The 24,783-nt window shown below is 44.6% G+C and overlaps 2 protein-coding genes across 5 annotated transcripts in view; one reads left to right on the plus strand and one right to left on the minus strand.

Moving 5' to 3' along the window:
* FAM83H (family with sequence similarity 83 member H) overlaps nucleotides 1-9,319 on the minus strand; it is a 35,533-nt gene extending 26,214 nt beyond the window's left edge. The window contains exon 1 of the mRNA XM_072602567.1: nucleotides 8,925-9,319. Coding sequence (XP_072458668.1) covers nucleotides 8,925-9,242 — 318 coding nt within the window. The 5' untranslated portion in view covers nucleotides 9,243-9,319. The remainder of the gene's footprint in view (nucleotides 1-8,924) is intronic.
* Nucleotides 1,484-24,783, plus strand: part of IQANK1 (IQ motif and ankyrin repeat containing 1) — a 55,897-nt gene continuing 32,597 nt past the window's right edge. Inside the window, exons 1-7 of one of the 4 annotated variants that reach the window (XM_072602580.1) lie at nucleotides 1,484-1,590; nucleotides 5,265-5,444; nucleotides 15,018-15,092; nucleotides 21,140-21,273; nucleotides 21,454-21,618; nucleotides 22,442-22,633; nucleotides 22,971-23,096. In XM_072602580.1, coding sequence (XP_072458681.1) covers nucleotides 5,354-5,444; nucleotides 15,018-15,092; nucleotides 21,140-21,273; nucleotides 21,454-21,618; nucleotides 22,442-22,633; nucleotides 22,971-23,096 — 783 coding nt within the window. In that variant the 5' untranslated portion in view covers nucleotides 1,484-1,590; nucleotides 5,265-5,353. Of the gene's footprint in view, nucleotides 1,591-3,726; nucleotides 5,445-15,017; nucleotides 15,093-21,139; nucleotides 21,274-21,453; nucleotides 21,619-22,441; nucleotides 22,634-22,970; nucleotides 23,097-24,783 lie in introns of those variants that run through there. The other 3 variants (XM_072602583.1, XM_072602581.1, XM_072602582.1) reach the window with 3 other exon arrangements.

Raw genomic sequence — 24,783 nt, forward strand, 5'->3', positions numbered from 1 at the left:
TAATACAGTGTTTAAGTACATAGCAAACACATAAATCTTGTGGTTTACTGACTAAAAAGGTAGGTTTGGCTCAATTCAATTCAGCAAATATTTTAAGTAGTCACTATATGTTGGATACTGTTCTAGGCAATGCATCCCAAAGACAAAAAAAATGAAGCAGTCCTTACCCCCAAGAAAATTACATTCCACTAATGGAAAAACTATGCACCTACAAAATATATTTGGAGGAGGGGTGTGTGTACTAATAACTGGATCAGAAAAGGGCTGGTGCAGGAGGTGGTACCCGATCTGAACCATTCTAAAAGGAGTGAGGATAGCATTCCAGGTATGGGGTTGGGGAGGAGGAGACAGCCTGACCTAAGGCTCAAAGGTGGTTCAGTATGGGGAACAGCAGGCACGTTGGCATGGATGGATGCTGTGTGTGAAAGGAAATAATGTATAATTAGCCTTGAAAGTTAGGCTAGAGCCAGGTTTTTAAAGTCTTTAAATGCCAAACAGGAGTTTTCACTTTATCTTGGAGCCAATAGGGAGCCTGAAGGTTATTGAGCAAGGAAATAACACCATCAGACCTATGCTTTTGGCATTTGGTAGTTGAATGGAAGACGAGTTAGAGAGCTGAAAGAGTGAAGGCTGGGAGACCAAGTAGGAGACAAGAGATGGTGAAAGGTGAAGAGGACTTGAATCAGGGTGGTTGGTACATGAATTGAGACATGTGAGGTATGGTGTAGAAGCAGACAGAATTCACACACCGTGGCAACTGATTGTATAGTATGAAAGGAAAAGAAAGGAAGAGTCAAGAAAGGAAACTGGATGATGAGAAGGATGGTGATGTCTTCTTCCACAGACAATGTGGAGATGGATGGGTTTAGGGTAGAACAAACTGATTGGGATTTGTGTTGCCTACGGCACATCCAGGAGGAGATAATCCACAGGCAGCTGGCAACTCCGAATCTGAGCTCAGGAACTTCAGGAAAACCCAACACCTCAGTGTCTTGTGAGCCCATTTGGGGTTTTCTAGGCAGGGACATGGGAGTGGTGTGCCACCTCCTTCTCTAGTTCATTTTATAGAGGAGGAAACCCAGGCAATCAGGGTTCAGTGACTTGTAGAGGTTCACCCAGCTAGTGTCTGAGGCTGGACTTGAACGTAGGTCTTCCAGACTTCAGGACTGAGTCTAGCCACTGAGTCACCCAACCTCATAAAATAAAGTCTCTTAGGTAAGCTAAAACTGCAGCAAACTTAAAAGCCTGAGTCTGCACAACCAATGACCCCTAAAATTACCGCCCCACAAAACCAAGGCCCCCAGATGTGCAGGTCCTCCCAACTGTCGGCCCCGCGTTTAGGACCTTACCGATCTCCACCCAACTCAAAGAGAACCTCCTCCCCCCACCAGAACTGGCAGACACAGCACCAGGCAGGGCGCGCCCCCACGTGGTCATGCCGAGCCCTGCAGGGCCTCGCGGGCATGCGCACTGCTCCACACCCGCCCGGAACCTGAGAGCCCGAGAGCGCGCAGGCGGCCACGAGCCTGGTGTTGCCGGGGAAACCAGCCCCAGCCGGCAGCGGGAGGGGCGGGGCGGGCCGCCGCCCAGGTGCGAAATTTGGGGAGGGAGGAGGAAAAGAGGGGAGGGGCGGGACCGGGACCGGAACCGGAAACGGGTCCTAGTGACCTCTGTGAAAGCCTGTGTTACCTCCTCCTCGCCCTGTCCTTGTGTTTCTTTTGCCCTTTCTCTGGCACCCCCTCCTGTCCCTCTTCTGACCCCCCCACCTCGGTCACGCCCTCTGACCTCCCGGACCTTGGTCCTTGCCCTCGTGTCTTCTGATCCCATCCACTCTGACTGCCCCGTACCTCGTCCTCTCCTGACTCCCCCCAGTCACCCTCTTCTCTCTCCCTCTGACCCACTCAACTCAGGGTCACCCCTTTTTTCTGATTTCCCCTCAAGCACCCATTCCTCTCCTCCTTTGACCCCCCCTTGGTCACCCCTCCTTCCTCACCTCTCCCGACCCCCCCACTTAAGTCACCTATGCTTTCCTGACACCCCCACCTCAGTCTTGGGCACCCCCTCTTAGGCCTCCCCACGTCAGCCTCACCCCCTTCTCTCTCTTCGGACCCACACTCCCAGTTACCCGATCCTTACCTCTTCTGGTTCCCCCGTACTTCAGTCACCCCCACTTCAGTCACCGTCTCCCCTTTTGTTCCCCATATGATCACCCCTGCCGTCCTCCTCTGATCACCTGCCCGTCTCTGAACCTCCTCTGGTTCTCCTTCCCTTTTACTCAGATTCCCCCCAGCCACCCAATCCACGTCCAGCCAGCATTTGCTAAGCTTCTGCCATGTGCAAAACTTGAAGTTAATTGTTGGGGATACAGAAACTAAATGAAAAAGATGGTCCCTGCCCTCAAGAAGCTTAGAGTCTCCTGGGGGAATATAACACATAAACCTAAGTATACACATGATAACTGGAGAAGGAGGAGGAAAAGGAGGGGAGAGAGAGAATATTAAGTAACGGAATAAAAAAATTCCTCTGTGGAAAGCCCATAATTCAAACTTAAAGGAAGCCAAGAATTCTAAGAGTTAAAGTGGGAGTGTGTTCCTGCACCAAGATTTGCATGGAGATGAGTGCCACTGTTGAGATGCAACTAGTAGTCCAGCATAGTTTGTAAAGAGGGGCAGTATATGATAAGCCCAGAAAGGAAGGCTAGAACTGGATTGTGGAAGGCTTTAAATGCAACCTACTGGTTTGTCTTTTATCTTATAGCAGGGATTCTTCATCAGGGGGTTTGTGAACTTGTTACTTGGATTTTGATCATTGAATTTCAACAATTGTTTTCTTTGATAATCCTGTATGTTTTATGTTATACATTTAAAAACACTTTGAGAAGTTGTCCATAACACAAAAAAAAGAGTAAGAAACCCTGTCCTAAAGAATAGGGAAACGTTAACTTCCATCCGCTGCTCTTAGTTCTTTCTTTTTTTTAATTTTATATTTTTCAATCAGCAAAAATACTCTTTTTTACCCCATCCCCCCCCACCAAAGTCTCCTTCATTGAGAACGAAAGAAAACCAAAACCCAGTCCAAAACATATAATCAGTCAAAACAAAATTCCACGTTGTCCAGGTGCAACAAAAAAAAAGTTGTCTCATTCTAAACTCCTTCTGCTCTGTCAGGGAAGTGGGTAGCTTGTTTCATCATTAGTCCTCTGGAATCTTGGTTGGTCACTGATAAGAGTTTTTAATTCTTTCAAAGTTGTTTGTCTTTGTATAAATTGTTGTCATTGTATAATTTATTGTCCTGGATCTGTTTACTCTGCATCATTTCATATAGGTCTTCCCAGGTTTTTCTGAAACCATCTCTATCCTTTCTTGCCAAATAATAGTATTCCATCCCATTTATATGCCATAACCTGTTCATCCATTCTCCAATTTATAGGCACTCCCTCATATTTCCATTATTTTCCACCTCAAAAAGAGCTATAAATATGAGCCTTTCTTTCATATGACAGTTTTTCAAATACTTGAAGACAATTATACTTCCCTCTCCACTGGTTCCCTAGGCTAATCATTCCCAAGTTCAGTTAATCAACAAGAGTTTACTATGTGCAGGCACTAGACTAAGCTCCAGAGATACATTAAAAAAAAAAGGCATTGCCGTCCATGCCCTCAAAGATATATGCTAAGGGCAGAGACATATGTAAATTAATTGCTATATACAGGATACACACAATAGATGGAAGGTTCCTTCAGCTATTACTCATGAGATGAATGGTAGGTCCTTCCCCAATCTGGCTAGCTTCCTCTATTCTCTCTCTTGCTTATCAATGCCCTTCCTAAAGTATGGCACCCAGAAATGAACACAGTACTCCATATATTTAACCAGGGCAGAGTAAACAGAGTCTCAATTTAACCCATTTAGTATGTTTTAAGTGACTTATTTTGCAAGACACCGATCTTGGCTTTGAGGATACAGAGACAAAAATACAATAGCTCTGTCCTCTAGACTTCACATTCTGTACAAGAGGTACAACATGGAAAGAAGGATGCCCGGCACAAGGAAAGTTAAGGAGGGAGAGGATGCTAGCACCTGAGAAGATGAGGGAAGGAGATGGCACTTGAGTCGACTCTTGAAGGAAAATAAGATTCAGAGGAGGAGATTAGGAGGGAGTTCATTTCTGGCCTGGGGAATAGTTTGAGTGAATGCATGGAATGGAGATGAAGAATAGAGTCCAGTTTTTCAGGGAAATAGAAATGAGATTGGAGAGGTAGGTGGGATGCAGATAATCTAGAGTCTTCAATGCCAGGGTAAAGAGGTTGTATTTTGTCCCATAGGCAATAGGAAACTACAGAGCAGGGGAGTGACTTCAAATGTGTGTCTTAGGAGGCTTATTTTAGCAGCTGTGTGAAGGATGGGTTGGAGACAGGAGAGAATGAAGGCAGAAGCAATAGAGTTGTAATGGTCTGGACTAGAAGTGATAAGAACTTGATTTAAAAGAAGAGGACAGATGCAAGAGATGTTATGAGATGGGGAGAAAATTTGGGACTCAATCTTGTGAAAGCAAATGCTGAAAACTAAAAATACATTAATAAAAAAAGAGATATTATGGAGTGAAGATTGGCAAAACTTGGCAACTAACTAGATAAATTGAAGTAGGGGTGAAAGAGAGGGAAGCAGTGACTCCAAGGGTATAGAGGAACCTGGGGAACTAGAAAGATGGCAGTGCCCTTAATAGAAATAGGGAAGTTTAGAGGTGGAGTGAGCTTACGGTAAAAGATAATGAATTTCATTTGGGCTATGTTGAGTTTGAGATATCTATAGAACATTCATTTGGAAATGTACAATATTTGATGTGGGACTGGAGCTCAGGTGAAAAGCTGGAGCTGGATTCAGTTATTTTGTACCCTCAGTTACCCCTTCCCTGTATCTTCTGACCTCCCCAGTCTTCCCCCTCAATCACTCTTTCCCTTACCTTTCTTTTGTCTCTCCCTGTTTCCTCTGATTTCCCCCAATCCACCCCTTATCTGATTGCCTCCTTCAGACCTGCCTTGCCTGGCACATGGTAGGCCCTTGATAAATGTTTGTTGAATGAATGAATATACTCTGATTCTCTCCTCATTCATTTCCTTTCCTTTGATCCCCTTTTCACTTATTCATTCCTATTCTTTTTCTCAGTTATCCTCATCTCTCCTTCCTCTGATGCTCCCTTCTTCTCTTCCCCCACCATCTCTCCTATAAGTTCTTCTCTCTTTTTCCTTTTGAATCTTCCTCAGTAATCTCCATCCTTAGCACCCTCTTCAGTCATTCTGCTGCCTGTCTCTTCCTTCTGATTCCCTTCTGTCAACTTCCCCATCACAAGAGGATGAGTGGTAAAAAGCGGGGGGGCAGATCTCCTGTGGTACCTCGGAAGGTGAAAAAGCCTGCCTCTGGGCCTAAATCCAGGGCACCTAATGGTGAGTTCATGGGCTTTCCCCCATCCCACTCTGAGTCATCCCATCCACAATTCCAGGACTGATCCTCAACACCCTCCCTCCCAATTCAATGTGCCTTTTGACCTTCTCCATTGACTACTGAGGGTCTTTATATCCCCTTCTAAATCCATATCTGACTCACTGAATGGTCCTCAGACCCTTGCCAACCCTGTCCTGTTCCCTTGAATAACCTTCAGAATTACCAATATGCATTCCCTTCAACACCTCCAAATCCACTTCAGAACTAATGTATCCCTCAGATTGTAACTTCTCAATCCACTTCTGACTACTGAGACACCTTTCAAACCCCACTCCATCCCCAACCATCTTCAGAGATTCCTTCTTAATTCCTGAATTTGGAGTGGAAAAGTGGCCAAAAGAGAAGCCTGTGTTGCCCCTAGAGTTCAAGATAGTGTCACTCTTGTAACCTTGCTGGGAGGGAGGGGGTCAGCGAGGGGAGAAGTGGGGGGTTAGATGATAGGCTACTAAAAAGATTGTTGTTGAGATTTTGGCTTTGAATTTGGTGATGAGATCAAGTGACATTTGATGTGGGTCTGTCCATGGCTGGGTATGGGTTTAGTCTGTTGGAGGGGGAAGGTAAGAGCAAAAATGGGGTAGAGACTAAGAAGAGATTTAAGAAAGGGGTGCTATTATGTTAGAAAGAGCATTGCACTTAAAGTCAGGATTTGGGTTCAAATCATGACTCTAGTACTTATTACCCATATAACCTTGAGTTACATCAGTTTCCCTCTCTGAAAAATGATTGGGTTGGATCAGATGACCTCTGAGGTGACCTCCAATTCAAAAGCCATATTCCTATAAATTAGCACAGCCTCATATACAGGGTGTCCCAAAGGTTAAAACTGCACTCGGACTTTTGGGACTTCCCAAGTCTTCTCTTCCCTAGGCTAATCATTCCCAAGTACACTCAATCAACAAGCACTTAAAGAGTTTACTATGTTCAGGCACTAGATAGACTAAGCTTTGGAGATAACAAAAAAAAAAAGACATTGCCGTCCGTGCCCTCAAAGATATATGCTAAGGGCAGAAACATATGTAAATTAATTGGTAGATACAGAATACACACAGTAGATGGAAGGGTCCTTCAGCTATTACTCATGAGATGAATGGTAGGTCCTTCCCCAATCTGGCTGCCTTCCTCTGTTCTGTCTCTTGCTTATCAGTGCCCTTCCTAAAGTATGGCACCCAGAAATGAACGCAGTACTCCAAATGTCTAACCCAGGCAGAATAAACAGAGTCTCAATTTAACCCATCCAACACACTTTAAATGACTTATTTTGCAAGACACCGATCTTGGCTTTGAGGATACAGAGACAAAAATACAATAGCTCTGTCCTCAAGACTTTACATTCTGTACAAGAGGTCCAACATGGAAAGAAGGATGCCCAGGACAAGGAAAGTTAAGGAGAGAGAGGGTGTTAGCACCTAGGAACATGAGGGGTGGCTTCAAGGAAAAGGTGACACCTGAGTTGACCCTTGAATGAAAATAAGATTCAGAGGAAGAGGGAGTTCATTTCCAGGCCAGGAAACCCCTTATAGCTGAACAAAGCAGCGTCAGACTAAATATATTGTCTCCTCTGGTCCTCAGAATAAACAGTTCCAGTAAAAGCCAGAGTGATCCCAGAGAAACCTCTAGTGAACCCTGAGAGATCCTAGCTGAGTTGAGTGTACTCCGCCCCAGAGACATTTCTGAGAGACCCTGACTGACCCCTGGTTGACCAAAGATGATCTGGTGATATTTTAAACTAATCCTAAAAAGCTCATTCTTCTGTTATCTTCAAACTTGGTTATGCCCATAGAGATGCTTCAAGCTTCCCACTTATCAGCACTTACCAATCCATGTCATTACCACTAATCCATGTCTAATCTATGCAAGCATATACTGAATGAAATGTAGTACACTGCTCACAACATTTGACCTTTCTCATTCCATTCCCTCCAGTTCTATGTCCCAACCCTCTACATCTTGCAGGATTCTCCATGCTGGATAAAAGAACCCAGGAGAACCTACCCCCTGGGAGACTCAGAGAGCAACTGTTTAATACCATTCCCCATCCCCCCCACCCCACCAAGCCTCACATCTGAGTCCCTGAAATAGCCCCAGCTGAGTCTGAGGCTACGGTCAGCCTCCTTAATGAAGTAATGAGTACAGCCATGGCGTGCTTCCCCGATCCCTAAGCACCTAATAAATGCCAGGGAAGGGGACAAATCAACCAGGAAACTAGCCCTTAAGGGGAGATGGGGGCAGGGCAGAAAAGGATGCTTCGGACATGAGCTTTCTCTGCTCCCCATCAGTCCTGACTCACCTTACTCAGCCAGTCTCTCCCATCACAAACAAACATGAATGTATACCCTGCACTTTAAGTAAACAGATGTTTCCCCATATACACATGTAGACATGCATATACCCTCCTCCTGGGAACATTCTCCTAATGAGAACACTGCCCCCAAAACACACATATACACACTGTGCCTAACACAGTATGATCTGAATACATAGGTACATATGTATCCTCTCCGTAGGAATTACTTCCCCCCAATGCCTCCCCTCTTCTTATCATCTGCCTAGCTCAGGCTAGCCTCCTTTATCCTGTACTCAGCCCTGTAAAACCAACTCACAGACCTTTAGTCTCCTGTGTGTCCATTTGAAAGTGGCCATTTCACTTTTTTCACGTTCCTCACCTGGCCAGCAAAGTCGCCCAAAATATTCCCCATCACATATGTCTACTAAGCCCCCTTGACTTCTTCCCAAAAAATATTCCATCATTGCTTCTACACAGCCCTCCCAGAATATAGCCCATCATACATGCTTATCATCCTTCCAGATTCCTACTTGGAACACATTTCATTTCATGCCATCAGACATTCTCCAAATCCCTGTTTATAATACACTCCATCATACAACTGCTAACCCCCTTGCCCAGATCATGATCCATCAAATGTTTGCCAGTTCTCCCCACTCCTGTTTAGAACATGCTGTATCATATCTTTCAGCAGCCCCTTCCCAGAACATGTTCCATCACATATTTGCCAACCTATTGCCCAGAATATGTTCTCATTCCCCAAATTGTTTGCCTCCCTAAATATCATATGATCTATCTCCCAGCTCCTTCTAAGATAGACATTTCATCAAATGCCCAATATACCATTAAAGCCATCTGTCTTTTCTATTGCCTTTTCCGATCAACTTTCCCTATACACAGTAGCTATTCCTTCCCAAAGACTCAATGATCAGCCAGTACCCTTCCCAAGAGGACATAGTCCTCTCTATCTAGTCCCCTCAGGGTCAGTGACCAGCTTGTCCACTGATTGAGATGTCAATGACCAGTCTATCTGTGGAGTACTGACTATCAGTGGTTCATCCATCTCTTATTGAATCCGTACACCACCTCCAGTGGTACCCCTTGACTGTGGGCCCTGGTTCTTCTCTCAATGACTTACCTGACCATGCACCTGTTCCTCCTGCTCTTCAAAGCCACCTGTCCTTAGCTGCTCCAGCTCCAGGGCTAACTCAATCCCCTCCATCCGTACCCATGCGTGCTCCTCTTGTAACTGCTCAAGCCATCGCTGCTCCTCTTGCCATAGCTGCTCTTCCCGCCATAGTTGCTCCTCCAGCTGCAACTGCAGCTGAATCTGCCGCCGGCGGTCCTCCAATAAGAGCTGTTCCCTCTCCAGACACAGCTGGACCTCTTGGAGTCTCAATACTTCCTGTGCCAGGGCTGGGTCAGGGCAGCTGGCCCCATATCCCCCCAGCTCCATGGCTGTGACCAACACCAGTTCTTGGCTTGCTGTTGAAGCCTCTACCACCTCTACTGGACCTGAACAATCTGACCTGACCACTGGTCCAGGGTGCCCCACAGGAACTGACTTGCCCATCTCACCCATCTCCTCTATCACGTGGTTTCCCTGACCCGCCCCATCCTGGGGGCCCCCTGGGGCCAGTGGCCTAGTCTCAACTACAGAGCCTGTCTCACCCCCTCCCTTCCGACCCCGTCCCTGTCTCTTAGTTCGGGGTCTACGGTTCCGACCACGCTTTCCAGACATGATGTCCAGTCTAGGTTGTTGCCCCTGAAATGACTATCTGCACTGCCCTACTGGTCACAGACCACTCTCACTCCCCAACACCCCAGAGGGCCTGGTCATGTTGCCCAAAGTGTTATCTCTGACCAGCCTCCAGCAAAGATAGTGTTTGAGGATGGCACAAACTCTCAGAATTGAGTCCCAAGATAGGCCAGTCCTCAGGCTCAACCCCCCAGTGGTCCCGTGCTTGCCTGCCTGTCAGCCAGCCGGTATCCTGTCTGGTCCGTCTGCCTCTCCCCCAAGCACCCTCCCGGTCCTCCAGCCGGCACCTCTAGCCTGAGAGCCTTCTGAGTGTCTCTCAGCCCAGGAAGGCTGGGGCTAGGCCAGGCTAGGTTGGAGAGTTTATAGGGACTCCAAGCTGCCGCCTCTCAGCCAGGCCTCAGAGGCTGACTAACAGGCTGACACATGGCAGCAGGGACTTTATGGGCCACAGGCCTGGTTAGCCAAACCAAAGTAGAACTCCACAGAGACAGAGCAAGAGAAGCAGCTTTCACAGAGGCAGGATCTGACAATGTGTTTACAGCAACTTGTTGGGTCCTGTTTCTGGGCTGGGCGTATACCCACAGCACTGCCTTATATGGAGTCACTTCAACCCATTGCTGATAGACCGGGAAACTCAAACCCCAAACCCTCACTTATCTTGTGTGCCCTGGACCCTTAAGGAGCAGAGACGCCTTGAACCCTTACTGACCAGTTGGTTTTGTAGTGACAAACCTTTGATCAGTTAGCTGTCCAAATAGTGTAGCTGTTCAAAAAAGAATATTAAGGGTATCTTAATTTTGAAAGGTCATATGGTATAAAGGAAAGAACATTGAATTTGGGTGCTGAGGACCTGAATTTGAATTTGAATTCTAACTTTCCTACTGTGTGATGCTGACAAGTCTGACTCCTCTAAATAATTTTGAACATCCCTTTCTGCTCCAAAAATCCTAGGAATTCAGAGGAATTCCAGATCCCCACTGATAATAAGAAACCCAAAATCCAAGCCCTCCCTGACTAACTGACTAACAAACACTTCAGCCTCCCAGCCCACTGACTGAGCCTTCACTGACCAGGGAAACAAATCCCAAATTCCACAATTCTGAAGTCCGTGTGGGTATGACTATATTTGCTACTAGGGGAATGCTGTGGGAATACAGTACAGAGAATATAATCCCTATGCTCAGAGCTATTTGAGAAGATTTTAGCTGACACATGGAGTCTTTGAAAGGTTTACAAAGTGTTTTACATACATTATCTCATTTGATCCTCACACCAACAGATAAAGTGGGAGACCAAGGCTCAGAGTTTAAGTAATTTGCCCAGAGTTACATCTCTAGGAAATATCAAAGGCTAAATTCAACTCCAGGCCTCTCATGACTCCAAGTCCAGGGCTTTTTCTTTTATACCATGCTCCCTCATGAGATATGTAAGAAAAGAGTACTAACAGTACCTGGTGGCACATAAGCAGAATTAAGTGAGTATTGGGGCTGATGGGGATACACCTTGACCTCTGCAGGCTCAGAGGGATGTAACAAGTAGGAAGAGAGGGATCAGTCTGTCTGCTGATCACTGAGGGAACCCTGAGCTCATAGACAACCTGTAAGGGTTGGTAGGTTTGGGAGTCAGTGGAGGGCACTTAGATGAGCAAATGCTTAGATGTGTTTGAGAGCTGTGAGTGGCCCAGCTGAGGGGGGAGCATGATGGTTGCCTCCAAATAGTAAAAGAGCTTCGAGGCAGAATAGTGGCCTGAGAGGGCAGAATGAGAAGCAAAGGGTGGATGCTGAAGGGAGGGCAGATTCAGGGTGAAATGTCAGGCAAAGGTTCCTGACAATAAGAGCTGTCCAAAAGTGAACTGGGCTTCCACAGGAGGTCCACAGACAAATACTGAATGACAACTTGCTGGGAATATGGATTCCCACTTAACTATGGGTTAGATTAGATTAGACGTCTGAGGTCCCTCCTTGATCTGAGAACATGAGAATGGGGAATCATGCAGGATGCAGTCAGGGAACCCAGGGACAAGGCCCAAGAGAGTGCTGACTCCTGTCCCACTTCAGCACTTCTCCCCGCTTCCCTCACCACTCCATCATTTACATGATATTTCACATGAACTCAAGACTTCCTTGCTTATGGGAGTGGAGAAAGGGGGCTTCTTTAACCAAAATGTAATTGTTAATCAAATTCCTCTAAAGTACATGGATATGTAAAAGTCCAGTTGAGGTTGGTCCTAAGGAGAGAGAAAAATAGGAGAGAGGGGGAGAAGGGTGCAATTGGGTGGGGCCCAGATGAGACAAACAGTATTAAAGAAGGGGTATGGGTGGGGGTTCTCTAAGAGTAGTATCTTGATCCCTCCCCTTCCTCACTTCTTCCCACCACAGTCTGCTTTGGGTGAGTCATACCAACGCCCAGAGCTCAATAAACTCCTCAACCTACCGGCCCTTCAGGTTTGGCCTCCCAGACCCCTCCCCCATCACCTTGATTCTCCACCCTTCCCTCCCTTTCTTTCTTCTCCCCATTGGTCCTAAGAAGTGGAAGAAGAGAAGCCCTGGGGGGAGGGGTGTGCTGGGCGAGATCCAGCAAAGTGTTGGAGAAAGTAGTTGCCAACGTAGCGTAGGGCTATTGGTAAGCATGGAAGGAGAGGAGAATCATAGGTGCTGCCTCACCTCCAATCTTAGTAGCAGGGGGCACTGAAGCTACTTCTATCGTGAGTCCCCAAACCCAACCCCCTCCTGGTTTAATGGGAGGCCTGGTGAGTCACAGATCTTTCTGGGGCTTCAATTTCCGCTTTATGCTTTATGGGAAGAAGCTGAGGCTACCTCAGAAGGAAATGGACTAGCCCTTGGAAGCCAAGAGCTGAGTTTGGGTTCTTGGCTACTGGACAGACATGTTCAAATTTACATCAGACAGACATCGCAATGTAACTTGGGACTGGAGTGTGGTCGGTGGACAGGGTGCTAGATTAGGAGTCTGGCTCTGTCACTTATTACCTGTGTGACCCTGGATCTCAGTTTCCTCATCTGTAAAATGAAGGAGTTGGACTAAACCTTTCAAGTTTATCCCAGCTCTAAATTTATGATCCTAGGACCCTTTGCTCTTCCTTACCCTCCATGTACAACCAGGGGTCAGTGTTTGTCGATTATATCGCCAAAACATCTCTTAAGTCTATCTCCCTTTGAAACTCAAAGTTTTAAAAACAAATGTTTTTACATGTAACTAAGGAAAAATAAAAAGCAAAATTTAAAAAGGAAAGAAAAATCCATCTCCTTTTCTCCATTCAAATTCCCATCTCCCTAATTCAGGCCCTCATCAACTCTTAATAACAACAATAATAGTAACTGACACTCTAAGGTTTTAGCATTAAATAACCCTCTGAAGTAATTGCTACACTTTCCCCCAGTCTCATACAGATGAGCAAACTGAGACCAGAAAGGCTGAGTGATTTGCACAGGGTCATAGGGCTAATAAGTGAGACAGAGTTTGAGTCAAGATCTCCCAGGCGCTTGGGTTCTCAACCCAGGAGTCATCTTGGATTCTCCATTCTCTATTACTCGCCCCCCATTTCCAAGCTGTTGCCAAGGTTGTCACCTTTACAACATCTCCCTAATATACTCCCTTCTCTTTTCTGACACTGCTCCCACCCTGGTACAGGCTCTCATCACTTTTGCTGATGAATCAATCTGCCTCTCCCCACTACAATCCATTCTCTCTATTCAAACACTAAAATGGTTTTCCTAAAGTGCAGATCCAAACTTGTCACACATACACCCCCACCCCCATTCCTTATGGCTTATTCCCTCCAGTAACAAATAGAAAATCAGTTTGGCGTTCAAAATCCTTCATAACCTGCCTTACTCCCTAGCATGTACTCTTTGATCCAGTGTCCCTGGCCTCCTGGCTGTTTTGCTAACAAGACAGTCTACCTCTGAGCTGTAGGCATGTTTTTCTGGCTGTCCCCTCTGCCTGGAACACTCTCTCTCCTCCATTCCAACCACTGACATCCCTGGCTTTTTTAATCTTCCACCTTCTATAGGATGTCTTCCCAAATTCATCTTCCTTCCAGTGCCTTCTCTCTTTTAATCCCTATTTATCCTGAATTTAGCTTGTTTTGTGAACATTTGCATTTGTTTGCATGTTGCCAGGACCCCATTAGATTCTAAGCTTCTTGAGGGCCAAGACTGTCTTTTGTCTCTTTCTATCCTCCATGCTTAGCCCTGTGCCTGGTACTTAGTGTGGGGATAATAAATGTTGTTTGATTCACTGTGGAAACCCTTTAAACCAGAGAACAAAATTTATTTAATAACAAATACTTCATATGGAAAAATATCTTATTAATATGATGTATGAAGCATTTAAGCTAGAGTAATCACACTCAGGAAGGCCTGAGTTCAAATGTGATTTCAGACATATGCTAGCTGTGTGACCTTGGGCAAGTCACTTAACCCTGTTTGCCTCAGTTTCCTCATCTGTAAAGTGAACTCGAGAAGGAAATGGCAAACCACTATAGTATCCTTGCCAAGAAAATCCCAAATGAGGTCAGTCACAACTGCAAAAACAACAACAAAATTTCCTTTAAGTTCATTTTTTACCTGGACAATCATACCAATCTCCTGACCCACTTCTGTGCCTCCAATTTCTTCCCTTTTAGCCTATGCTTCCTATTACTGTCCTGCTTATATAGCTAGTTCATAGGACTGATCATGACACTCTTACTCAAAAACCTTTGAGGATTCCCCCACTAGCTAGAAAATGCAGACCTCTTAGTCTGCTATTGAAAGCACTCCCTCTTCTCTTCAAATGACTTTTCCTGGAACATCTCACACTAGTACCCTTCACACAGCTGATGTGGCCAATCTCACCCTCCTTCTTACCCAGCCCACCCCGCTATCCTTGCAGTCCCAAACAGACTCCAGATGCATCTTGGTCTACTGACCAAGGTCCAGCTTTCTTTCCCCTCCCCAAACTGAAAGTGATCTCTCTCCTCGAAAGTTTCATGTCACTTTTTCTGAATCTCTTCCTTGCCCCTGGTCATGCTCTAACCTTATGTCATACTTAGCCATGTCCAGGTGCCCTTGTATTGGAGAGTAAGCTCCTTGGAGGCAGGGACTTTATGCTGTTTTGTCTTTATATCTCTAACTCCCAGAACAGTGTTCCTGTTTCCTACTGTTACACATAGTAGGTGCTTAATAAACATTTGTTTAGTGGAATTGTTGAATTCTTCCCTGATGAGGGATCCCCTTAATGGAGGAGTGTTGTGACTTTTGCTAATTAATGATGTTGTGTGTGGGTTTCTGCTGATAATAATGGTGCATGTGGAGTTGACTTGTTACGACTGTTGAGTGCCGGGGGAACTCATTAAAGGCAGACGCTGGGAACCTTTTAGGAACCCCATAAACATGACTGTGACTCCTGAGGTGGAGCACTGGGGGCCATATTTCCCATTCCTCTTACTAATAACTATCTTCCTCAAACCAGTGAAGTCATCCAGTCGTGTGCAAACTTCTGAGAGTACCAAACAACCCTTACCTTCTGTTCCAGACAAACCCAAAGGTAAGAACAGGTGCAGAGTTATCATGTGTGCCATAGCACCCTGAATGTTCCTGGAGTGCTAGACTGTGTGCTTACCATAACTTAGAGTATCTTTCTTCTCATGCTATAGGGGAGCTCAGTCTAGGTGAGGTAAACTGAGGCGGACTCAGGAGAAGTGTGGGGATGCTTTGGGTCTGAAACTCAGTCTTCTGTTTATATATGTGCCTGGGTAGATATGTATGTATATCAATATCTGTGTCTCTGTGTCTGTCCATGTCTCTGAGTGTATCTGTGTCTTTATGTGTAGTCTCCCTCTTCTGGCTGGAGAGAGAAATGACCACCCAGCTCTGGGCTCCTGGGATCCATAGGACATATTGCCAAGTTTTCCTTTTCTGCCTTACACCCCCTTTTAACCCTTTACTCTCTACTCAGAGGCTGCCAATGGTGCAGTAAATAGACCACTGGACCTGGAATCAGGAAGACCAGAGTTCAAATCCAGTCTTGGGCATGTACTAGCTGTTTGAACCCAGGCAAGGCATTTAATCTCTGTCTGCCTTGGTTTCCTCATCTGTAAAATGGGGATGATGATAGGACTTTATGAGGCTAAAATGAGATAATTTGTAAACAAAAGACAATACAGCCTGGCACACAGTAGGCATGATATAAATGATTATTCCCTTTTCCCCTTCCATCTTACCCTGAGCGTTGACATCTCCATTCACTTCTTCCCTCTCCCTTTCTCTATATTCTGAGGCCCTTTTATCCCTGAAGAGCAGGCATCATACTCTTCCCATAGTAACAGTGAAGGGATTTATGCCTTTGCAGGGTTGAACCAGGACATTGGCATAGCAGGAAATCTTCCATGTTCCAAGGAGAAATGTTAGCAATAGAAGGGAATGAAGAGATCAGATTATTTTAAAATAAGAAAATGAGGCTCAGAATATCCCAGAGCTACTCAGTTATTCAGAGACTCAGATTTACCTAGGCCTAGCCTGGCCTATCACTCACTGTTCCTGCTAGGTCAGACACATCTAGCTACCTTGCCCTTGACAAGAGAATGTCCTCTGTCCCCAGAATCCTTCCCTTTCCTTTCTTTCCCTGTTTCCCTCCCACCCCCTCAAGATAAAACTGATTTGGAATTTGCTTACCTGGGTTCACTAAATCAAGCGCATTGGCCTGTTCTTCTAATTCCAGGATCAGTCTCAGCTAATCGGGAATCCCCTTGATGACATGGCAGGCTGTGGTGCTTTATCAGTAGCACTATAAAATGGTTAACTTCCCATCTAGTGGGAAGGGGAAATGTACTATCACATAATTTTTCCCCATTACTTCAAAAATCAAAATAATTAAGTAAGATAAACAAGTTCATACCCCTACCCCTACACACACCCCCACCAAGGGTAACTTTGTATGTTCACAAAAGAAAATCCCTTTTACAGCCTAGCTACTATAGGCTTTTATGGGATAGAATCATTTCATCATCCTAGTTCACATCTGTCCTGATCACCCTGTGGCTATCAAGGATGCCTAGTAGCCACATTCCTCACCTAGTAACTCTATAAGAATATTTAGCACATGTTGTAGACTGAGCTTGTCTTGAGCTGATCCGTGCTTCAGTTTCAGAACTGGAATAACATGAGACATTTGTAGATCATCTAACAATAAAAGCAAATTTACCTAGTTTAGCCAAAGCCGGGAAAGGATCGCAAGCAAGGATACAGCATCAATTCATTTGGTTGCACCTTCCTTTCCTCTGTGTTGGCCTTGCTGGTTTAAAGTCTATGGGAGGAAATCCCCACTCCTTGTGTGATGGTCACCAGGAAGCAATATCAATAGTTCAAAACTTATTCCCTTTGGCCAATTAAGCCTCAAGGACATTTTCAAATAATTTAAATGAAAAACTAGCCTACTTACTTTATTCCTCACTATTTTATGTTTTTCTAAAATAAAATATTGAAGGATAAAATGAGCCAAACCAAGAGAACATTGGATACCATAACAGCAATATTGTTCAAAGAACAACTGTGAATGACTAAGTTATTTTGAGTATTATAAATACTAAAATCAGATATAAAGGATCTATGAAGGAAGATGCTATCTACCTCCAGATAAAGACCTGATAAATAGAATTATGGTTTTACATATAAATATATATATATATATACACACACATACACCAAGCTGTGTCAAATAGTAGCCTTTTCTAGTGTGAGATGGGGATGGGGGGAGGGAGAAAAAAACACAACAGAGAACCAAAAAAAACTCAGAAGGAAGCACAGAATAGCGGAGTAGTTTTGAACACTATGTGTAGCATTTATTATATAGTTTTCTAAAACTAAACAGTGTGAAATGGAGATTCATGGTTTCATATTGAACACTCTTTTTGTCTGATGCTGTGTGCATGGAAATTTTTTTTGTCTTTTAATTCAAAATGAATAAAAAATTTTTAAAAGAAAGAAAAACTAGCCTACCCTGCATAGGGTAGGACCTTAGGATATTACTCCTATCATAGCAGGGGAAATAATATTATGGTCACTTAGTAAAGAGAGCTGTCTGTAGGTTCCCCTGAGGCTCTGTCCTGGTACCTCTTCTCTTTTCCTCCAAACTATTTCACCTGATGATCTTATCAGCTCCCATGGTTACAAATATCACCTCTATGCAAATGGCTCTCATATCTTCTTTTCCAGCTCTAACTCTCTCTCATGCTCCAGTTTACCATCTCTGTGCCCAGCTGCCCTTTAGACATCTTGAACTTGATGTCCCATCTTCAACTCAACAGGTCCAAAACTAAACTCATTAGCATTCCCCCTAAACCCTCACTTCTTCTTAATTTCTCTATCACTTCTGAGGATACCACCAATTTCCCAGTTTCCCAGGCTCAAAGTCAAGGTGTCATTTTCAATTCCTTACTCTCACTCCCCCCACCCCCACTCATATCCAGCGAGTTGTCAATTCCCGCCTCTCTACCTTCATGATATCTCTTCTATATGTCCCATTCTGTCCTCTAACACACTGCCACCCCCTGCTACAGGCCCTCATAATCTTGTTCATTCTCATCCTAAGTTCTCCAAGTGGACCAATGACATCATGAGCATGATGTCTTGACTTGTCCATGAATTGGATTTGAGTGAGGCAGAGTTGTGCAAAATCATCAACCTCACTGTCCTCCAGTCATCAAAGTCCAGTGGCAAGACAAAGGTCAAGACAGACTACTGGTGATGGCCCAGTGGGTGACCTTGGCTTTCCTGAGTAGGCCCTCATAACCTCATGCCTGGATTATTGCAACAGCTTGCTGATTGGGCTCCGTGCCTCAAGTCTTTCTTCACTCTACTACATAATAATAGCTAACATTTATATGGTGCTCCCTATGTGCCAGGCACTACGCTGAGTGCTCTACATCTCATTTGACCCTACCATCAATCTTGGGAGGCAGGTGCTGTTATTATCCCATTTTACAGATGAGGAAACTAAAGCAAACAGATTAGATTATTTGCCTTGAATCACATAGCTAGTAAGTGTCTGAGGTCAAATTTGAACTCAAGTCTTCCTGACTCCAGGAATATAATATATCCTCCACTCAGCTATCAAATTTCCTAAAGTGCAAATCTGACCATATCACCTCCCTATTCAGTAGACTCTTGTGGCTCCTTATTACTTCCAGGATCCAGTATAAAACTTTCTGTGTTTGGTTTTTAAAACCCTTCATAAATAACCCTTCCTATCTTTCCAGTCTTTTATACCTTATTCCCCTCCACTTACTCTGCAATCTAGTTATACTGGCCTAATTGTTGTTCCTTGCATATGGCAGCCTCTTTCCTGACTCCAAGCATTTTCACTGGCTGTCCTACATTTGTGGAATATTCTCTCTCTTCCTTTCTACTTCCTAGCTTCCCTGCTTTCCTTCAAATCTCAGCAGAAGTTACATCATCTGTAAGAAGCCTTTCTTAGACTTCCTTAATCTTAATGACTTCCCACTAAGATAATATTTGTAAAGCACAGTGCCTGGCACACAGTAGGTGTTTAATAAATACCAGTTGACCAACTGACTAACCATGCCTGTTATATAAGATGTACAGTGAAGCTAGCTTGTTAACACTAAGCCAGCCAGGAGGAAAGTGTGAGAAACAGCAATGGGCAAGACATGGAATTATTCAAGAAGGAAGGAAGGAAGGAAGGAAGGAAGGAAGGAAGGAAGGAAGGAAGGAAGGAAGGAAGGAAGGAAGGAAGGAAGGAAGGAAGGAAGGAAGGGAGGGAAGAAGGAAGGAAGGGAGGGAGGGAGGGAGGGAGGGAGGAAAGAAGCAGTGAGGTTCTTGCTATGTGCTAGGCACTGTGCTAAACAAATATAAGCAATTTTTTTAAAGATACTCCCTGTCCTGGAGGAGCTTTCATTCTATTGGGATAAGATAACTCACAAAAGGAAGTTGAAAAGTAAGGGGGAGAATGGGGGGAAGGAAAGTACCCCTTAGTTGAGAAGTTCAGAAAGCCAGGAGCAAGACTAGGAGAAGGAAAGCTGACAGGCTGGTCTGAGCCCTTCCAGGAAATGGAGGCTGCAGGAGGAAGTCACCAGTCAGAGAAAGGGGGAGGCAGCCTTTCAGAAAGAAGAAAGGAAACAAGCGTTTACTAAGTGCCTACTGTGTGCCAGGAATTGTTCTAAACACTGAACAAATATTAATTTATTTAATACACATACCAACTCTGGAAAGTCAGTGCTATTATTATCCCTGCTTCACAGTTGAGAAAACTAAGGCAGACAGGGATGAAATGACTTGCCCAAGGTCATATAGGTAAGTAAGTGTCTGAGGAGAGATTTGAGCTCAGGTCTTCCTGACTCCAGGCCTACTCTTCTTTCCACTGTACCACTTAGCTGGGAAGGATGTTTTAAAGAGTGGTAGGCTGTACCAAATCAAGGTGGCCTCAGGCACTGAGGGAAGTTTCAGGTTGAGTCAGTATGACTGAGTAGAAGCTGTATGATTTTGAAATGCAGAAATCCAGGAGCAGGATAGGGAGGAGGATGAAAGTACAAAGAATAAAGCAATGCCAACTCACCAGAAGGTTGCATTCTAATGACGTAAATAACTTTATACAGGATTAACACAAAATGAATAAATAACAACATCTGTACCTGCATACATTATAAATATAAGGTGAATAAATACATTGTATACAAAATAGTCAAATACAAGGTAGTTTGGGAGGGAGGACACTGGCAGTTGGGATCAGCAAAGGCTTCATGCAGAAGATGATGCGAAAACTGAATCTTAAAAGAAGGAAGGGACTGTCTGAAGCAGAATAAGAGAAAGACAAGCATTTCGGCATGTAGGGTGGTCAGTGCAAAGGCCTGGAAATGGAAGATGGAATGAATGTGTGTGAGGAAGGCCAATATGAATGGATTACAGCACTTAGGGGGCAGAGGTGTCCAGTGGAACTGGAAAAGATGGACTAGGATCAGGTCATATAGGAGCTTAAAAGTAAACTTGAGTTTAGAAGCAACAGAAAGCTACTGGAGTCAATTAAGTAGAGGCGTCTCATGGTCACATCTGTGCTTAAAGAAAAGTACTCATACAAAAGTGTGTAGGATATTCCAAAATGATGAGAGGCTAGGGGCAGGAAGACTAAATTGAAAACCTTTTGTAATAATCTAGGCAAGAAGTGATCAGGCTCTGAATTAAGGTATGTGAGTAGAGAGAAGGGGTCGAATGTGAGAGATGCTTTGAATGTAGAAATGGCAAGATTTGGCAACTGATTTGATATGTAGAATGAAGGAAAGTGAGGAATCTAAGACAATGCCAAGGTTATAAAATGGGGGGACCAGAAAGATGGTAGTGCCTTCAATGGATATAGGAAAGTTTGAAAGAGGGGAAGGTTTAAGGGAAAAGTTAAGTTTTAGACATGTTGAGTTTGGGATGACTCTGGGAGATCTAGTTTTGAAATTGTCCTGAAGCTCAAGGGAGAGACTAGAGATGGAGAATGTATGTGTGTACACATATCCTCAGTGTGCAAGTATATAACATTCATATACACACATCATCTTGTCTGGTTTGTCATTTCTCCCCTCATCTCCATGGCAGAGCTTTCCAAGGAAGATCGAGCAGCAATCACCATTCAGTGTGCCTACAGGAAACATCTAGCACGGAAGGAAAGAGCCCGTCGAATAAAAGAGAAAGAAGAATACACAGCCTTAATGGACCAGCTGCAAAAGGAGGTAGGACTCCACATGTGTGTGGCAGGGGGGGTCAGGTAACATGATACGGGGAGAATGATCCACAGTGACCTTTGTCTCACGGGGAGAATGATGCATGGCCAGGTCAGCCACCTGAACTCTGTGTCTGCCACATCTCTCCTGAAGTTGACTTTTGGGGTCTGGTATCACTTGGACTCTCAGGCCTTCCTGGCTATGGTGAAGCGTGAGCAGGAGGTGGCTCGTCGGGAGCGAGAGAAAGAGGAAGAGCAACGGCGAAGGAAGCTGGAGGAGCAGAAGCGTCGGAAGCGGATGTTGGAAGCTGCATTTGAGGGAGATGTAGAGGAAATGAAGGCTGTGCTGAAGGAGGTCAGCATGGGGCATTCCAAGCATGAGTGAGGGGTCTCATCCATGGGTCAGTTCAAGTTCAGCAAGAGTCAACCAAGGTTAACCGCTAGGTCATCTAGGTGTAAGAATAGGGTCTAAATGGTCAACAAGGGGCCACTGAGGATTCATCAAGGACTAGAAAAAAAGTTAGAACCTTCACTGAAGTCAGGTCCAGGGAGTAGCAGCAAGGGCTTGTTAGGATCCTGTTGAAACCTATTTCCCATATTCCTGTCCAGCTTATTCCAACAAAGCAGAGCTCAGAGAGGATATGACCATGGCTGTGTCTTCCCCCACTCCCAGAAATCTTTCCAAAGCTGCCAATGGGTAGCCTCCTATCCTCAGACCACAGTGTCCCAGCTTCCATATACTCTTATGGTACCTAATGTTCCACTATAAGAACAAGCAAAAGACATGAGATTGTCCTTACTGCTGGGGCAGAGAGAGGACAGACACTGGAGTTGAAACATTAAGAGAGACAGAATTGTCCCTGCACTTGTCCCCTGCTTCCCCCTATACAAGTGTTTACCTAGACCTGACCCCTCTATGTATCATCCAGACCTCTTTCTGTCCTTGTCCCCTCACGCATAACTAGTGTATGTCCCTGTCTGTGTGCCTTTACATGTTGCCCATTGCAACTCCATTATCCATTAATCCCTAGGCATGTCACTGAGGAGTATCCTTCTATCACCCCACTTGTGTGTCTCCAGGTTGTGTCACATGAGCAATTATTCCCATGTGGCCCCTGGACATGTTTTTTCCTGTCATTCCCTTTGTGTCACTGGGCATGTTGTGGGTCTTTGTGGAGGTAGGGGACGTGCTCAGCCGGGAGGGCGTGGGCCATGATGACCGGGGGAAAGCAGTGAGGCTGAAGAGCCACGTAGCCATGGTGGAATGCACAGATGCAAATGGTAACACGCCACTGTCAGAGGCCTCAGGAGGAGGCCATCCTGCTGCCATCAAGTTCCTCATAGAGAATGGTGCCCACCCCAACTGCAAGGTATGGAGAGAAAAGGGGGACTTAGAGGTAGAGAGGGAAATAAATGCAAGAAGAGAAGTTATGGTCCCTAGCTTAAGGAGTCCTGGTGATGAAATGATAGGATGGGGTGGTGGATAGTGGTGTGGAAGCCCTGGACCAAGGAGTCCTGGGAAAGAACGAAGGAAGTAGGGAGACAGGGTAGCCCCAATATAGGAAGGCCTAGGCCTTTTAAAGGCTTAGGAAGTCCTGGGAGGTAAAGAAAAGAAAAGCTGAAGAACCATAGCTTAGGGAGTCCTGGATGACAGGGAAAAGGGAAGAAGTTGAGGGGGCCCATCTCAGGGGGTCTCTTCCTACCCAGGGAGCCTTTGGTCGGACCCCTTTGTATAGAGCTGCCTTTGGTGGACACCTGGCTGCCGTGGAGATGCTTTTGCAGCATGGCTCAGACCCACGTATCTATGCAGAAGATGGAAATACTCCAGAGCAGGTGTGGATATTAATAACCCCTGTCCTCAACCTTCTCTCTAACCATGATGCTTGCCCTCCCTATGAAATCATTGACTTGATTCTCTATAACCTCTTCCTCCTAGGAAGGGTCTTGACCTTGTGCATTGTTGATATGAAGACTGAGCAGCCCAGCCTCCAGGCGGGACACAGTGCCAGTGCTCCGAATCACTGTATTAATATGTTCTGCCCAGTTCAGCCACGAGTGTAGGCTCACCCTTGAGACCCTTGTGTTCAGGACTTCTTTCTGAGCCCAGACTGAGACTTTTTCTCCTGGAGAAGACCCTGTCCTCATTTTAATTCCTGTAGTACCAGCCTCAGCCCCTTGCCATACCTAACCCTGTTGTTGTTTTTTTTAATTAATAAGTTTTTTTTTTTATTCAGTAAAAGTCTGCCTGCTCTTTCTCCCACTTCCTCTTCAATAAATCTCCACTGTCCCTGTTGAGGGAGATAAAACATCCCAAACCCGTATTTTGCAAACAAATATAGTCAAGGACAGAAGAAAACATGTATCTATTAAGAATTTACAATGTGCCAGGCACTGTGCCAAATGCTAAAGATAGAAATAAGGAAAGGGAATAGGCATTTATTAACTACCTACTGTATGCCAGAAAATGTACTAAGCGCTTTATAAATATCACATTTAATCCTTGTAAGTTAAGTGTAACATTCCGTTTTATAGTTGAGGAAACTGAAGCAGACAAGTTAAGTGACTTGTCCAGAGTTATAAGTGTCTGAGGCTGGATTTGAACTCAAGTCTTCCTGAGTTCTTGTTCAGCACTCTATCCACTATGCTACCTAGCTGCCAAGTACAAGAGGGGGAAGAAAAAAATTTTGCTTACCTCAAGGAGTTTACTTCTTAATAGCAAACACTAAAAACACTGGCCATTCTGTTTCCCCACTTCCCCCTCCCTCCCCAAGTCTCCTTCTGCACTCTGAGCCTTGAACACTTTTATCAGGAAGTAGCATGTTTCATCATGAGTCCTTCAGAATTTTTATTGGTCATCGTGTTCATCAGCGTTCCTAAATCTTTCAAAGTTGTGTGCCTTTACAATATTGTTCATACTGTAGAAATTGTTTTTCTGGTTTTACTCACTTCCCAAATTTCTCTGAAACCATTTCCTTCATCATTTCTTACAGCACAACAGTATTCTATCATGTAACATATCCAACTATTCCCTTGTTGAAGAGTACCCCCTCAGTTTCCAATTCTTTGACACCACCAGCTACTATAAATATTTTTGTATATATGTGTCTTTTTCCTCTTTCTTTGATCTCTTTTGCATACACACCTAGTAGTATTTAGGAATCAATGGGTATATACAGTCTAATAATTGTGAGGGCATAGTTCCAAATTGCTTTCCAGAATGACTAATCAGTTCATTGCTCCACCAACAGTACATTAGCATACCTATTTCCCTAATTTTTTCTGGTAACTTTTAATGTTCACATGACTGATAATTCACATAGTACATCCATAGTGGCTTGTCCTAACTCTATTTCTAGGTGAATTATTCTACTGTCATCTAACTCATACTGTTCCTCAAAATGTTCATAACATCCTCAGTCCCCCGTGTAGTATCTATGCCAAATATAAGTACATTAATATTTGCATTCACAGCAATTGATACATAAGATTCTCCTCAAAATTAGACATTGGGCTTAACTGG

Source organism: Notamacropus eugenii, chromosome 4 (assembly GCF_028372415.1).
Source record: "Notamacropus eugenii isolate mMacEug1 chromosome 4, mMacEug1.pri_v2, whole genome shotgun sequence".
Classification (NCBI taxonomy): domain Eukaryota; kingdom Metazoa; phylum Chordata; class Mammalia; order Diprotodontia; family Macropodidae; genus Notamacropus; species Notamacropus eugenii.